The 17,803-nt window shown below is 46.6% G+C and overlaps 1 protein-coding gene across 2 annotated transcripts in view; it reads right to left on the reverse strand.

Annotated features, from left to right (window-relative positions):
* LOC147453950 (phosphoinositide phospholipase C 2-like) overlaps nt 1-17,803 on the reverse strand; it is a 90,952-nt gene that overhangs the window by 29,944 nt on the left and 43,205 nt on the right. The window contains exons 2-7 of one of the 2 annotated variants that reach the window (XM_086515995.1): nt 6,336-6,405; nt 5,988-6,208; nt 5,606-5,869; nt 5,277-5,527; nt 4,378-4,495; nt 4,110-4,277 (exon numbers count right to left, since the gene is read on the reverse strand). In XM_086515995.1, coding sequence (XP_086372121.1) covers nt 4,110-4,277; nt 4,378-4,495; nt 5,277-5,527; nt 5,606-5,869; nt 5,988-6,208; nt 6,336-6,405 — 1,092 coding nt within the window. Of the gene's footprint in view, nt 1-4,109; nt 4,278-4,377; nt 4,496-5,276; nt 5,528-5,605; nt 5,870-5,987; nt 6,406-17,803 lie in introns of both variants that reach the window. The other variant, XM_086515994.1, reaches the window with a different exon arrangement.

Raw genomic sequence — 17,803 nt, forward strand, 5'->3', positions numbered from 1 at the left:
CCTTTCTTGGTGACCTCGATCCATTTCTCGGCCGCCTCCACTTTCTTTTGTATCTTGGTGATGACTTCGACCCAAGATGACTTCTTTTCCTCCTTTTTTTTCCCGAGAAAAAGATCCTTCTATTAGTTACTGAAACTGTCCATGGGGCTACAACCACCTCTGCTAGAGAGGGCTACAGCAATCATAAGGGGGAGACTCTCCCAATGAAAAACAACATATTACAATGAGGCTAAATCAAGAGATAGGAGGAGGGAAAATCCACACAGGTGGGCGGTAGTGCCATCTCAGCACACCCTGGACCTTACTGAAGAGAGGCCCAGGGCGCCAGAGTCGAAGGAAAGCCTCTCTACGCTCCCGCATACGGTCGGAGCTGCCCTGGAGTCTCTCTAACTGTCCTTTGAAAGTGTGGATCAACTCTAGCCAAAGAACTCGAGCAGTCTCTGCTGGTGGTACCGGGCGAGCCTCAAAGATGAGGAAGCAACGGGCTCGCCAGATGAACCAGAGTGTCAGGCCGCAGATGAGGCCAAGGGACTCATCACGATGACCTTAGACGCCTCGCGGAGGTCTCGAAATGACGATGACGAGAGGTGGCCCTCTACTAGCCGAGCAGGTCGTAAGTACTGACGAATTCAGCTGAGCAAGACCCGGGGGGGGCGGGGGGGGCGGGGGGGGGGGGGGGGGGGGGGGGGGGGGGGGGGGGGCTGAGACGTGGCGGGCTGGGGCAGATACACTGCGGGCTGGCTGCGTGTTGGTGTTGATTGCAGGCGGCGTGCGGGCAGGGCAGCGCGAGGGAGGTTGGCTACGCGCTGGTGCTGGGTGCTGGCAATGGAAGGGCAGGGCAGCGCGAGGGAGGTTTGGGGGGGGAGAGCGATGGCGAGAGAGGGGGGTGCAGAGCGTGCGCAGGGGAGATAGGCGAGGGCAGCGGCGAGTCTTTTCCTCCTCCTTGATTACCCGCACTTGTTCTTTGATTGTGTTCAGCTCCTCCATCATGGAAGGCTGAAATCCTAAAAAACAACAAAAAACGGTTTCAAAAGCCTAAATTAACGGCAAGAAACAGTGACGAAACCCCTAAAAAACAGCAAAAAAACAGTTTTGAAACCCCAAAAACAAAAAAAAACAATGGCAAAACCCTAAAACAGCCAAACAACAATTTCGAAACCCTAAAAACAGCAAAAAGATGGTGACAAAACCCTAAAAACAGTGACAGAGAGAAGTCCAAACCCCCCCCCCCCCCCCCCCCACACACACACACACACACACACAGATGAAATGAAATGTTATATTAACATCTTCTAAAGGCCATATTCACCTATGAGACCAGAGAGTTACATCATGGTGAATTTGATACAAGGTCTGGATAAAAAGATAGAAAGAAACTAACAAAACAGAAACACTACTAGAGCTGTAAAAGGTGGGTATCAAGAGCCTGAGAGGTAGATATACAAAAAGTGGGTGTGTATATCATAGAATAGATATAAAACGGTGGATATGTGCATCAGAATCCAGAGATGGCTCGCATCGGTCGCTGCATGATCGTGTCGATGTCCTCTATTGTGAGAGTCTGCACAGGGCATCTCCCATGTCTCGCCAACATAGATCTGATCCTCTGCTGCAATCTCCTCCGTTGATCGGACCATCTCCTCATCCTGGACCTCTTGAATCTCCCCAACTCTGTTGCTTGATCACTCAATATACCTCAGCTAGTGATGTGCCATGTATTCCTCCTCTTTGGCTGGTCTCGTCTATGCTATTGCTGGATGGAAGAACATTGGTGTGTAAGCCTCTCTCAATAACCCTACTCCATATCGTCGAATCTCCAATAGGTAGAGACCAAGACATCTCTGATCCTTGTATACTCTACATAAAGCCCTAAAACCCTCTCTAAAGAGGCAGTGAAAGCGGTCACGTATCTTGTACAATGGCATATATAGTGAAGCTCTGCCTCTGGTTCCCTGTGGCAAGGCTAGCACAACCTCGCCAGTCTCAATCTCCAACCCTGTCATATAAGTCTAGTGACCTCCTTCTGTGTCAAAGAGAGAGGGTGCATCTAGAGAATACTGAAAGGAGGGGAGCCTGTCCATATAAAAACCACCATGTGCCTCAAACCATGCTGCCATCTGTGCATACCAACAGGATGTATCCCCTTGTGTTGTCCAGTGTCAGGAGGACTCTAGGGCCAGCCGAGCATAAGATCTCGTGGGAGCTCCCATAAGTTGTGTATGAATGCCACTAATCTCCTAAGGGCCTCAACCACCAAAGGAAAGGCAGCAGATAAGTCACCTCCCCATGTCTCACCACCCATCGGTGTGTCCATGCTGACCACTATGATGGTCTACTGAGGGTTCTCATATCTGCACTCCATAAAGGATAGCTGAGGGAACCAGAGAGAGAGAGAGAGAGAGAGAGAGAGAGAGAGAGAGAGAGAGAGAGAGAGAGAGAGAGAACAATTTTGCGTTTAGCAGAATTCACGAGAGAGAAATAGAAAATCAGCTCTCTGACTCTAGAGAGAGAGAGAAATGAAATGAAATGAAATGTTATATTAACGTCTTCAAAAGGCCAAAATGACCTATGAGACCAATCAGTTACAAAATAGTGAATCTAATACCATGTCTGGGTACAAAAGAACTAGAAGTGGAACAAAATACTACTACTACTACTACAATCTAAAACTACGTGGGTGTAGCAGCTGATACAATAGGTACCCGGTAAACTGGATGTAACAGTGTGAGAAACAAAGATGGAAGAAATGGTGAGGATCCATCCTCATCTGCACTCTGGATGTCGAGAGAGTATGGCTCGAATCTTCTGTTGTAGTCTCCGTCGATGCTGTGTAGCTCCTCTCCTCAGTCGCGGTCGTCTGTATCTCTGTAGCTCCAATGCTCGGTCGATGAGAGTGCCAGTAGTGGTCGAATGAGTGTGGGACGAGCTCTGCAGTGGTGGCTGCTCCTCTGGCTGTCCCATATCTAGTGAAAAGAAATCTGTAATGTGTCTCTGGGACTGCCTCTCTCTAGCTCTCCCCAGTAAAGTGTCTCTATACCTGTGTAACTCAAGTAGATATAGTCCAAGACATCTCTGATCCTCATAACTCATGACCCTAGATAGAGGACCAAAACCCTCTCTGAATAAGCAGTGGAAACGCCCCCGTATCTCATAGAACACTGTGCAATGACATATGTAGTGCAACTCTGTCTCTGGCTCTCTCTGGCATAATCGGCATATCCTGCTGTCTGCTGGTATCCCTCTGAATCTACCGGTCTCAATCTCGAGACAGTCCACAAGGGGGATTCTTGATAAGAATAGGAGATTGGCATGGACCACTTTTTATGGGGAGAGTCACAATGATAGATGTAAAGCTTTAACCCTAAAACCTATCGCAACAATTTGTGAAAAGTAACAACATATATTCCAGCCCGTCTAAAATAATAGATAAAGTCAATGGAGTGACTTCCACACTAGATCTTCAAGGTGAAAGATCCATAAAGCTTTCCATGTTACTCTACTACGACCATAAGTGGGTGACACTGTAAGTGAACCCGTGCATGACAAACGTCCAAAGGTCGAGGAAACAAAAAAGATTATCTTGCCAGAGTAGATTGTAACCATCAAGTGCACCACCTTTAGTACAAAAAGTAAATCAAAGGTAGTTAATTAGAAATTATTCCCTTCCAGCCGCTCCATGAATAGCTGAGCAAAAATCAGAGCCCTACCAAGACCTCTTGGACAGTTATGAAGAAGCACTACAACTGAGGACAACTGTGTAGAAAGCCAGAGGGACGTTCCTAAAGTAGCTGCTGTTGTATAGCTTTTGATTTATGAAACATGTGCACACTAGACATGGGGACCCGCAGGATCAAAACAGATGTTAAAAAGGCTACATTCTCAACTGATGCAACAATGACCGCATTGCCAGTACAAAATGCAAAGACAAACTACGACAACCAACAGAGATACAGAACATTGAGCTGTCGCACTTCCTTTCAGGGAACCAACAATGACTACTCAGTACAAAAAGTAAAACAGGATAGTTGTGTAGGAAAGAGAGCAACTGATAGACTCATGATGTGTGAGCAGATAAACCGCATATGTTGGATTTCCTATACCATACTCACCTTCAAAGTTTTCTTAACTGGACCAGGGTTCGTGGGATCAAAAGATGGTTGTCTTGTTAGTTGTCCTTCTGAGTTCCCATCCACAAGGAAGTCTGGTTTCTTAACATAACCGCAGCCTCCATTGGCCCTGAAGAAACCATGTACCAGCCATAGTGGTCTGCCATATCCCTGCAGCACAACCAAAAACAACCAAGCTGCCTAACATGAGAACCTGCGAAGCTGCACTTCTGAAGCGAGTGTCATCTGACATCGAGATATCTAGAGAGACCTGCATATTGAAAGCCACCATTTGTGCTCCATGTGCCCAAGCCTTGAGTGGGTTATAATTTGAAGAGTCGATCCTCGTCCCTTTTGGGTATACTCTGAGTATATTTTTATTTGTGAAACTAGAAATAGAAAAAAGGGTGAGAATTTCACTATGGCCTAAAGAGGAAGATGAGAGTGAGAAAGAGGAGGGAAAAAGAGGGGAGAGGGGGGGCAATCATCAGTGGCTCTCAGCTGTCAAGCAAATTTGAAACTCTGTACCCCAATTAAGAGCCCAGTGACATGGCCACAGGTATGTATGTATATATACATATACATACATATATGCATGTATATGTGTATACATATACATATATGGATCTATATGTATAGATAGATAAACATACATAGATGTATATATACATATATGTATGTATAGGTCTATATGTTCGCGTGCGTGCATGGGTGCGTGTGTGTGTGTGTGTGTGTGTGTGTGTGTGTGTGTGTAGAGAGAGAGAGAGAGAGAGAGAGAGAGAGAGAGAGAGAGAAGCTGAAAGTCAACAAATACCTTACAACAATACTAGGATGAGATTTAACTACTTTTGAAAGCTGAGGCTCACTCAGGCTCTCTTCTTGCATAAGCGTCTAGTTCAAACCCAGGGTATATCCCACTGGTTAGTATTGAAGAAAAACTAAACAGATTAGTGTGCTATTATGAGGGCATTACCTTAGGGCTAGGGCAAGCCGACATTTCCAGATTATTAGGCCAAGCGTAGGTGTGTGCCAAGCGAGATCAGTCTTGTGCTTACTATAAGAAGTCAAGGACGAAGGTTCTTTTAAACCTCCGTCTTGTGTGTGTGTGTGTGGGGGGGGGGGGGGGGGGGGGGGGGGGGGGGGGGGGAGAAGCTGAAAGTTAACCAATACCTTACAACAATACGAGGATGAGATTTAACCACTTTTGAAAGCTGAGGCTCACTCAGGCTCACTCTTCTTGCATAAGCGTCATCCCCAGCAAGAGCATCTTTCAGAGAATCACCTTTAGGTTTTCCTGCTCGAATGGTAATTATTCGCTTATATTCAGGTGCAACCTTGGACTCGTCCCTCTTTTCTGGGGGCTTGTTCTCCTCATCAGAAGAATCCAGTTCAGGTGCTGGTTCAACAGAGACAGGCAAACTCTGAAGAAACAAGAATAACATGTCATACAAAAGCTTTCGGCCCACTGCAAAGGAAAAGCAATTTGCTAAGATTATTACTTTTTCAGGGCTTGGAAAGTCTTCAGAAATTTCAGGAAGCTCATCACCCCAAGACCCTTCCCGTTCTATTTCTTTCCTCTCTTCAACAGCACCTAGACTCAAGGCCTGGGGGCTCTCGCTCTTCTGACAGGCCAGATATTCCTTAGGCGGCTTTGTTGATATAATGATTCTCCTTTTCAGTACTTCTGGTGACGGAAATTCTGGAAAACCCTCTTGACTTGCATCAGGATAGTATAGGGTGTCTCCCAAAACCTTATGAACTATCTGTTGCCAATTAAAGCATTACTCTTAAATCCAAACTTGACGAACACCCAAGAAGTACAAATCATAAAGTTGTGTATAAAACCATGCATCAAACAAAAATGTGTGAGAGCCAATGTACCTCTGCCGCTTTGGCTTGTAAGGTGGCTGGCAAATGATCTTCAAAAGTGATTACAACAGGAAATTCACTACTAACAAATGCGTTGTCCCTTATTGCAACGATGCATTTCTCAAAATCCACTGGAGTTGTTAGCGTTCTACACATAGTTGAAAAGACTTGTGAGAATACTTTGTTCTTTGCCACTATGCATTTGGACAAAACTTTCCAAGACATTTTTGTACCTTCCATGCAGAACAAGTATGTTATCTTTTGAAGGATTAGGCCACAAATCCAATTCAATAACACGGACTCCTCGTTTTAGTGCTGTAACAATCGGCTTTTCACTACAGTCGCTGCTAAGCTGGTTACCTGTAAGGTAAGAATTGTGTCCTGTGTATATGAAATACTGCGAAATAGGTAGTTTCATATCATGATGCACCTGTAGAGGAAAACAACTTAACAAAAGGCAATGAAGGAAATCCAGTGCCTACAAGTGTGTGTATGAGTGTGTTGTGCATGGTATGAGAGAGAGAGAGAGAGAGAGAGACGTGTAAACGAAAAATTATCGTTTTTCATGACCTATGAATTTCAAGAACCTATAAATACAACCATAAAGGGGCAATAAAAAACCATATAGGAAACATTGATAACAAGAGAGGAAGCGGATGAATAGGAACAATGATAGAATAAGCCTAATTCGATAGTCTTCTATGTTTGTGTGTGTGTGTGTGTGTGTGTGTGTGTGTGTTTTCATTGATTGCTGTCAACCATGACTAATGCACTTCCACTGAAAAAATTTGCTTTTGCAAGTGCATTTTATGCTTCTTCTAGCGTATGCATTCAAAAGCTTTGATGCAATGATCTTTGACTCATTTGTCCAAGTCCACCAACATTGTGGCGCTTAAAAGGAACACTGTTTGGCATTTCCTCTCCTTGCGTATGTTGTTCTATAGGGTGGGTTGGTGTCACCACATGAGTGTGTGTGTGTGTGGTGGAAGGATAAAGGGTTGTTTGGCATCTCTGCGCATTCATCCATCGTCCCATGTGCCGCGATCGGTTAGATGACTGATTTAACACTTGTTTGCAGATCTTATGGTGGTGCTTTTTCTCTGTTTTCAGCCCTCCAATAGCTATGCATACTAAGAACTACCCTCCGGGATCTCTTGCTTGCTGGCAGTCTGTGGTCGATGGTTGTTATGGGGAGCTGATCAAACCCCACTCCCTCACCCCCCCCCCCCCCCCCCCCCCCCCCCCCCTCTCTCTCTCTCTCTCTCACAGAGTTTATTAGAGCAATCTCAAGCTTGGCTTTTCAAACTATCTCTCTCCGCCACCCCCCCCCCCCCTTCTCTCTCTCTACCCACATCATATCTCTCTCTCACTGTTTTTTGGGTTTTGGCACCACTTTTTTGCTATTTTTAGGGTTTCTTCACTATTTTTTGCTGTTTTTTTGGGTTTCGAAACTGTTTTTTGCTGTTTTTTAGGGTTTTTCCATTGCTTTTTGCTATTTTGTAGGGTTTCAAAATTATTTTTTTTTGCTGTTTTTTATGGTTTCATCATTGATTCTCTGTGTTTTTTAGGGTTTCACAAGTGTTTCTTGCTATCTTCTAGGGTTCTCTTGTGTTTTTTTGATATTTTAGTCTCTCTCTCTAGAACGGGCTCCCAGACAAATGTATACACCACTCGTAGAATACTACTACTTTCCCAAACTCTCTTCTTCTTCTTCTTCTCTCTCTCTCTCTCTCTCTCTCTCTCTCTCTCTCTCTCTCTCTCTGTTGAGGCTTTTGCTACCCTGTAGTCTATTCGCAAAAAACGGCAATTATATTGTAAGCCTCAACAGCCGCTAGGTTAATTAGAGCCTGAGACAGAGTTGCACTACACATGCACTGCCCCGTCTACTACGAGATACGAGGCCACTTCCATTGCTTGTTCAGAGAGGGCTTTGGACCATTCTCCAGAGTCATGCAGTACGAGGATCAGAGATGCTTGGGTTTGTTTTTGCTCGAGCTACGTAGACACAGAGAGAGCCTGATGAGAGGACAGGCTAGCCAGTCTCAAAGACAGATCACAAATTTCTTTAGAGCTGCCCCTGGACGCTCGGAGGAGTTACTACCACAGCACAGCTCGTCGTCTCACACCAAAGGCACACTGATCGACCGAGCGACTGAGCTGGGGAGATCCAGACGCCCACGATTGCGGAGAACTACACAGCATCGGCGGAGGCTGCATCAGAGGATTCGGATTACTTTGGCTCGACATGCACGACGCCTGGTCAGACTACTGACCATGGAGGAGATTGATGAGATCCGCCAGCGACCGATGCTGGATCTCTTGTGATCTAGCTATCCCAGCTTAGTAGCTTAGTTCACACCTAGTAGTTTAGGATTCCATAGTATTTTATTGTGACATTTGTCATTTCATTTTTGTCATCTTGTTACTCTGACTCTGACTTTGTATCAAATCCACCACATTGTAACTTTCTGGTCTCATAGGTCACTTTGGCCTTTTGAAGACGTTAATATAACATTTCATTTCTCTCTCTCTCTCTCTCTCTCTCTCTCTCTCTCTCTCTCTCTCTCTCTCTCTCTCTCTCTCTGCTGCGCACTGCTTGGCTGCCTTGACCTACTGTGCGCTGCCTGCCCAGACCTGCTGCGCACCTAGCTGTTGGCCCTGTTGACGTGCTGTCTGCCATGCTGCACACTGTTGCTGACGCCCTACATGCAACAGCTGTTGCTGCTGCTGTTGCCTGCCCCCAAAAAAAACCCTTGCTGCCCCCAAGCAGCACATACATCATAGTCACAAGGGGACGCATTCCGGGACGGGGGAAGGGGAACGGGGGACGGGTCTCACATGGATTTTTAGTGTAAAAAAGAGGGCGGGACGGCAAAAGGGGACGGAAAAGTGGGGACGGGAAGCCCGAAAAAGGGAGTCCCCTGTGACTATGACATACATCCACAGTGCCACACCCACACACATACACATATAGGACCGCGCGCACACATACAACTGGGAAGTCTTGAGTTTCCTCCCATCCGCATTGCCCCCATTGCCCTATCACCCCCCCGGGCCGATCGGGAAAACGAGGAAAGAACACGAGAAAGATGGTCAAGACGAAGGAGGAAGTTGGGAAGAAGATGAGCAAGCTAGATGACAAGATTAAAGATAGCACAAAGATGGTCGACACCTCCATCACCACCATCATCAACCGGCTCGTGAAGCTCGAGAAAGAAACGGAGAGCCTCGCCAAAGAGAAGGAAGCATGGAAGAAGGAGAGAGAAGTGGGAGAAGGAAAGAGAGGAGGAGGAGGAATGAAAGAAAGAAAAGGAAGATATAAAGGAGCAAATCGAACTCCTTCGTGCCTCTATCGCATCCCTCACTCTTGTAGGAGGAGAGATCAAAGCGGAAGTCAAGAAAGCCCTCAAGGAGGACAAGGCTCTCACGGCAAGCATCGAAGACAAATTGGAGGCCACCAAGGAAGGATGGGTTGAAGTAGTCAAGAAGAATATCAAAAAAGAGGCGAGAGCGGAAGCCCAAAAAGATGAAGCGCTCATTATACACACAACCATTGAGGAAGAGAAAATGCGACAAGCCCGCCGCCTCAATGTATGAGTGACGGGCATCAAAGAAGAGGAGGGATCCACACACGAGAATGATGGGAAATCCCTATGCATGAAACTCCTGTACAAGGAAGAAGAGGAACTACCCTTCTCCAAGGCTTAGAGAGCCGGCAAAGACCTACAAAAAAGAAACCTTCTCCTCCACCTCTGAGGAGTCTCGAACTTCATTCATTCAATAGAGGGCCATCTTGAGAGGGCTAAAGGATCCTCCTATCTACCTTGACGACGACCTCACGAAGATGAAACAAGACCACCACCGCGCATGCATGCCCAGAGTCAAAAAAGCTTGCAAAGAAGGGAAGAAGGCGGTTTACTGAGATGGAAGGGTCATCATTAATGGCAAGATCATCGCATAGGGACTTGCAGCTTATGAGACACATGAGGAGATCCACATTGCGGTTTGGAACTGCAACGGAGATCTATGGACACATCCAGAGAGACTTGAGTAGGTGATGAGAGGATGAGACCTCATTTTCCTGACAGAGACACATGAGAGCCCAGAGCGGAATTTACCAAGGATTCATGGCTTTCAGTGGGAGTTTTCACATCGAGGATGTAACCGTCAGCACACTGCACGAGGGTCGAGAGGGGTCGTTATACTCTTCAGACAGGGACTTCAGAGCAGAATATAGATTGTTGCACGGGACCCGCAAGCCCGCTACCTTTGGATTCGCTTTGAGCTATCCGGGACACGATCATCTATATCACCCTCTACTACTACCCCCCTTCAGGGTCCCAATTTGCTACTACAGAGACATAGAGGCATAGGGAGGAGAGACCATCCCCATACACATGCTTGTCGAATGAGATTATGGAGTACTCTACATTGGGGGAAGTTTTCCTTATGGGAGACTTCAATGCTAGGACACGTTGTGACCAGTGTGAGGCATACGACATGGAGGACCCACACGCCACACAAGAGGAGGCTACCATGAGAGATTCAGCAGACACGGCCCGCATCACAAAGTACGACCACCATTTGCTCAGATTAGGCTTTCAGCACTGTCAAATAACGGGATGGCCCAGTGGCCCACTTCAAGAGGGCTGACATGCATACCACATGGAGTTACAGGCTACAGCCGGGGAGGGGGGGGGGGGGGGGTACCATGGATTACATCATGGGGTCCACAAAGGCCACCCACCTACTTAGCTCTTTCACCATCCCCCCCATACCCATTAGAGCTGATAACACCTAACTTGCACTCTCCCTCATCGGAGACGCCACACCCTCTACATCCACGACACGCCCCCCACACACCATGATTCACTTCACATGAGCTAGCCCCCCTGTACTCTGTAGAAGTCAAGAAGGGACTTCTTTTACTCCACCCCTCTACACCACTACACGTGCTCACCTCCCACATCACATTCGTCCTTCAAACATCGTCCATTAGCTCTTTCCCTCACACCACCCACACAAGCCACACTCCCCCCCAGGGACTATGCCACAGAACAATTGGTATGATGATGAATGCAGAGACCTTTACCGCCGGTTGCGTGCGCAGTGGACCCTTGGGGAGATGCCTGATCGAGAGGCGAGATGCAAGATGAAGATACTCACACGCCGAAAGCGGTGAGCCTTTGAGGAGGCACAGGAGCCAACGTTATACCTCTTATTTATGAGCATGGACAGTGCCACAGCATGGCACACCCTTAGAGAGCCGCGATCGCTGACCCCTATTGAGGATCCATAGATATGGCAAAATTACGCAGAGAAACTCTACGAGGTACCAAACCAGCCTCTCATTCCACAACCACATGGGCCTCGACCCACAAGCTCTTCTTTCTTCAAAGCGGAGATGGTCAAGAAGGCCATCCACAATCTACAGCACCATCAGTCTTCCGATCATAGAGGATTACAGAGTGAGCACCTCAATTACGCAACCGCTACTATAGCACCGTTGATTGCACATGTATGCAATCGGGCTATAGGAGAGGGCTTCCTAGAGGAGTGGACTCGGCACACCATTGTGTCAATCCACACAAGTCTGGGGACACCTTCGACCCAAAGAATTACAAGACTATCATGATTGGCCATACAATGGCCAAACTATATGGGGTAGTGCTTAAGGTTGATCTTAGTTCATATGGAGAAACTGAGGGCCTACGGGCTCCCGGCCAGGCAAGGTTCAGGCGGACCTTCTCCACCATCAACCACATCTTCATTCTGTGTTGCCTCATTGATGGGGCAAAGGTGCAGAAGAAGAAGCTTTATTGTTGCTTTTGGATTTCCGCAAAGCGTTTGATACAATCCCACGAGAGAGGCTTTTTCGACGGCTTCAAATTCTGGGGATACCATCAGAGATGATATGGGCCATCTATGCTCTCTATGAGAGAGTGACCGGGAGAGTTCGTTATCCAAGCGGCGTGTCAAAGTCTATTGCTAGCACCATTGGTGTTAAGCAAGAATGCCCCCTCTCCCAGACCTTCTTTGGATTCTACATCAACGAGATCTCCGATTACACCTTACAAGCGGGAGGGGCAGAAGCTGACATAGCAGGTACTCCAGTCCACATTATGCTATATGCTGATGACATTGTTTTGATTTCAGAGTCACTAGAGGGTTTACAGAGCCATTTGAGCGCCTTGATGAGTTATGTACACAAAGAGGACCGACAATGAACCTTGGGAAGGCCAAGGTCATGATCTTCCACACCTCCAGATTAGTCTGGCGCGCAACCACATTTATAGCAGCAGGAAGCCGAGTTGAGGTGGTCACCTCCTGCGTCTATCTAGAAGTCACCTTCACTAGCAAACAGGGACCCTTTTCCATAGCATAGGCCGCCACTGACAGACTCACCCGAGAATATGCTGCTTTGGCCATGTTAAGAGCACAAATGTCATCGGGCTCACTTTCAGGAGCCCCGCAGGAAGGGCTGGCTATTTGATACATTATCACCCCAGCCCTGATGTACGCAGCAGTAGTGTGGGCACCCAGATTGACAGATAGCCAGTGGGCGCGGACCGAGAGACCGACCATGCTATATGGACATCTACATGCCACAGAGCTCACGAGTGGCGATTGGTCAGCTCAGAGTATCATCACACAGACTAGAGATAGAGGTGGGGCGAGCTCATGGCATTCCCAAGGAGGAGATAATATGTCGAGTATGCACAGAGGAGACAAAGAGTGAGGAGCACTTTGTTTGCAGATGCAGAGCATATGATGATATTCGAGGCAGATACTAGTGTAACAAACTGCTGACGTGTCAAAGCCCTGACGAATGGAGCCAACTTGAAGATGCCGGCTGAGGGGCCTAAACCCTAAGAAGAACAAGCAACAGAAGAAGAAGTCCTACCAACTTATGGGGACCCCGTCCGATGGGGCCCCAAGTGACATAAAGGATTAAAATAAAGCAGGACCCGCACACACACAAAAACTAATAACGTGGCAAATTTTCAAAAATTGCGCTGACATGATGACGTGGCAGGTTGTATAGATTTCCGCGTTTTGTGTTGGCTGATGACGTGGCAGGCTGTACGGATTTTCGTGATTTACGCTGGCAGCGTCTTGGCTTTGCTTTTGGACCAAAAGCTTTTGAGTTTGAAGGCTTTTCATGTAAACTGCTTTTCAGGCAAAGGGCCTTTAAATATGAGGTTAGGGCTCATTCTCTGGCATGCTTCCTAGAGAAGGTGCAAAGTCTGGAGTACCGGCTTGTACTGTGTTGATGAAATATAAAGAAATACCGAAAGGGGCACCAAGGTTTGGGGCCAATACTCTCTGGGGTGGAATTCCGCCACTCCGTGTCTCTCTTTCAGTTCAGTTGTTATTGAAGTGCTAAAAGTTTGTTCAATCTGTTCTTTTCTATTGGCATGTGGTGCCCGTCTTGTGACACTAGTTACTTTTCAAAGGGCAGCCTACCCTTCGCAAAATCATGCACTCTCGAGATCAAAGACAGCTGGAACGCCACTTGCTAGGGATGCAAAGGGACAGAGATACACTTCTGCAACCACCTACAAAGACAAAAGCGGGGGGGAGACAGTCACAGCTTACAAATTTTTTCCGGAGGACCACAAATCCCCCCCCCCCCCCCCAACTCCCAGATCCACCCCGAGGGGAGTGACTCTCTAGTAGGCTGAGATGAGCCGGGCCAGACGACGCCCGCACGTTACCGGATTGAGGAGATCCGAGCCAAGCCGAGCTTGTCGAGTTGCTAGGGAGAGACAAACCATGATGATGGCTCACCCAGCTACGTTCATCCGAGTAGCTCCCGGTCCCCCCATGTACCATATTTTACACCCCCCTATTAGCACAGTATGGAGCTAACTAGCCTGATGCATCTACATGGTTGTACTACCCTAAGAATATAGACATGCACATATCCCTAGTAATAGAGCTCCATTCCACCCCCATAGATCCCATCACACACCACGGCTTTTATCTTTACTTTAGCTTGTACCAGTTTGGATTGTTTCGTCTTTTCTTTTCCAATAGACGGAGGACATGCAGTGCACACACGTATATTTAATTTGTCTCATAGGCCCACTTCGGCCTCAAAAAGACGTTAAAATCTCTCTCTCTCTCTCTCTCTCTCTCTCTCTCTCTCTCTCTCTCTCTCTCTCTCTCTCTCTCTCTCTCTCTCTCTCTCTCTCTCTCTCATTTAAGACTATGTGTAGCAGACTTGGACCCCAAGTCGGGAATCTCGCACGACACACAAAAGAGAGAGAGAGAGAGAGAGAGAGAAACTTAAAAACCACTTAATAAATTTATTCACAACTTAAAGAGATAACACGGGCCGGCGTAGTTCTGTGCCCAGAGGTATTGGCCCCAAAGTCTGGCGCCCCTACTTAGTGCTCCCAAGTCAATCTGAGAAAGAGAGGCCCTGGCAATTCTTATATAGGCTCTCAAGCCTAAAAGCAATACATGAAAAGCTTCAAGTTCCAAAAGAAAACAGCACAAGCGCTGGCTAGCCTTGATCTGCGTCGTAAATTGCAAATTTTCGTACAGCCTACCAAGTCAGTAGTCTGCAATCAGTGTGATTTACGGAACGTCGTACAACTTGCCACATCAGCCAACTCAATACGCAACGCGCTGGGGATTTTTGACTTCCTTTCAATTCCTTTATGTCCCCTAGGTCCCATCAAACGGGACCCCATAATTTGGAACAACTTATACATTTTATTTGTCACCCTCCACTAGTTCCGCCTGGGTGGTCATCACTTTGTGACATACCCCCCTCTTTAAAGAATTATAATCGCCCTTGATTACACTTGCAAAATCAAACATAAGCCAAAAACCAGTTCAGTAGACACCGACTCTAACCACTGACGCACTCGACAACACATATCCAGCACTTGCACAAAGACGACAGTCACTCAACATTCAAACCACGACTTCCATTGAGATATTGGATCATGATCAATCGGCAACGTATTTAGCAATCACATCTAGATCTATCCAAGATCTTTACACATATTTCGATTGACTAAATCTTGTTACTATCATGTCCATTCCATCTCTTCGAAAACACAAGACCGAAATGTTTTCGTCATTTTGTCTTTCAAACATGCAGTCAAACACTACTCACATGAGAGAGCACATATATATCAGATTCATTTCGAGAATTTTCAGTTCGAAGTACTTCTTTCATAAAGTCATACAGCAGAATACTATCCACACGTCACTGTCCCTGAAATCCAAAGGGAAATCAACGACTTCATTCCATCTGGGTAACCTGTGACAAAAGAGCAAAGTAACTCCCTCTTCTGCCGTCCCGTCTGCACCAGATTCAACCCTGTTGATCTCCAGGATCTTTCGGAATAGTCAAAGCTAGATCGAAAGCCTCAAGGTAAAGTTCCAGTATCCAAGGAGTATCTACCGAGTCCTCCTCCTCCATCCACTTCGCATCCAATTCCGGATAGTTCTTGAATTCAACTAAGATCATGTAAGGTGCAGCGGAAGTGAATGTTGATATTGCTCGAGATGAGTGCTCCGAACTGTGCTCAAGGGTTCCTTTTACTTACGGAAGGGAGAGCCTTCAGTTTCTTTAGAGAGAGAGTGCAATGATCACAAGCTTGACATAAAATGAAGGCATGGGGAAAAAAATATAATGAAAACGCTAGGTCCTTGCTTCTGATGCAAAAACGCTAGGCCTGCTGGGGACCTCCTGAGAAGGTGCCTGTTAAACCGAGTTCTTGCGGCCTCTTCTGCCAGAAAGTGCTAGCGCAAGGTTTCTTTATGTACTTGCTTAGTGAATTTACCCTACCCAATTCCTATCATGGATGCTTGAGAGTCAGTCGTTGCCTGCATCATCGCCTGTGTCATCGCCTACATCATCACTAGAAGGCTCTAGAAGAATCTAGAAGGATCTAGAAGATTCGAGCCGACGATGGAAGGTGTCATCAACGCATTGCAAAGCATCCAAGCTCAGTTACAAGAACTTCGCGAGAGGAACGCTCAACTTCAAGCAGGGAAACCCCTAATCTTGGGACCGGCGTTGCGAGATCTTCAACGTCAAATTCAAGAGCTTCAAGAGACGAGCACAAGCTGCAAGATCAGCTATTCTCAACAACATAAGAAGGAGCCGAATGTCAACATGCCTGAAAAATTTGATGGAACTAGATCAAAGTTTAGAGGTTTTCTCCAACAAGTGCGTCTCTTCATTCGAATGCTACGAGAGCGTTATCCAAATGATGCCTCTCAAGTAGGCCTTATTGGGACCCTCCTCTCGGGTACGGCTCTCTCTTGGTTTGCTCCCTTACTTGAAAAAGAATCCCCTTCCTTCATGACTTTGAAGCTTTTGTGCGAGAGTTCTCTGCATCCTTTGGGGATACTGATAGAGAAAGGGTTGCTGAAACCAAACTCAGAAATCTCCGCCAAGGATCAAGACCTGCATTCGTCTATGCATCCGAATTTCAACATCTCACTTGTGATCTGACTTGGCATGAGGAATATTTCATTAGCCAATTTCGGTGGGGATTAAAGGATGACATAAAAGATCTTTTATCGACTATAGCAAAGGTTTACACACTAAGCGAGTTCATCTCTCAAGCAATAGAATGTGATAATCGACTATTTGAGAGAAGACAAGAGAGGCGTCTTGGGGCACCATTGCGACCCCAAACAGAAGTGACACATAATAGCTACACACCTCAACAGGGCCATGAATCAAGCATTGAGCCCATGCAAATTGATTCAGCACGGTTTCAACCTCTCTCAGCCCAGGAGAAGCAAAGGCGGCGCATTAATGGCTTATGTATGTACTGCGGAGAGCAGGGGCACATAGTTCAACAGTGTCCAAGGAAGAGAAGGATGAAGGTTCATGGTGCAATGGCCTCAACGTGTTCGGAAAACATGGACGTCCAACCCCAATAGAGACCGACCGGTTGGACAAAAGACAAGCAAAAAAAGGTCTCTTTCTTCCCGGTGATTCCACTTCAAGTTTTATGCTACCAGTCAAGATTCATATGCCGGGTAGGCACATGGATTTTGAAGCATTACTAGATTCAGGCGCAACGGCGTGCTTCATGGACAAAGAATTTGCAAAAGAACAAGGCATACCACTTGTAGAGAAGTCTAATCCAGCAACTGTAGAAGTCATTGATGGTCGTCCCCTCGCTTCAGGGGATGTCAGGTATGAAACTCGCCCCATAGAAGTAACATTGAAATAGCATGTTTCAAGAATAGCGTTCAATATTATACAAAGGCCAAGCAATCCAATTGTTATTGGGCTATCGTGGCTTGAATTACATAATCCTGACATCGATTGGAGGGCTCGGAGAATTGAACCACGAAAAGTCCAAAAGAAGAAGGGAAGGCATAATGGGCCTATATACTTGGAGCCAAGGTCTTCATACGTGCAGCCAAAAAGTACCCAACTTTCCTAATATTTGCAACACCAAGCGACACGTTGACAACAAAAATCATGGAGGCATTGCCACGTCAATATCAAGATTACAATGATGTTTTTGAGAAGAAGAATGCAGACCCAAACCCAACCCCCTTTTGGCCCAATATACAAGCTATCTCAAGATGAATTGGTAGAATTACGAAAAAATATTGATGAGAATCTTGCTAAGGGGTTCATACGGCATTCAAACTCCCCAGCAGGAGCTCCAATACTCTTTGTAAAAGAGAAGGACGGAACCCTCTGGATGTGCGTGGATTTTAGGGGCATGAACAAGATCACCGTCAAGAATCGCTATCCCCTTCCCTTGATCCCAGAGCTTCTTGAGCGCCTTGGCAAGGAAAGAATATTTACAAAAATAGACCTTCGTGGTGCT

Source organism: Adiantum capillus-veneris, chromosome 7 (assembly GCF_014529385.1).
Source record: "Adiantum capillus-veneris isolate H3 chromosome 7, ASM1452938v2, whole genome shotgun sequence".
In the NCBI taxonomy this organism is placed as follows: Eukaryota; Viridiplantae; Streptophyta; class Polypodiopsida; order Polypodiales; family Pteridaceae; genus Adiantum; species Adiantum capillus-veneris.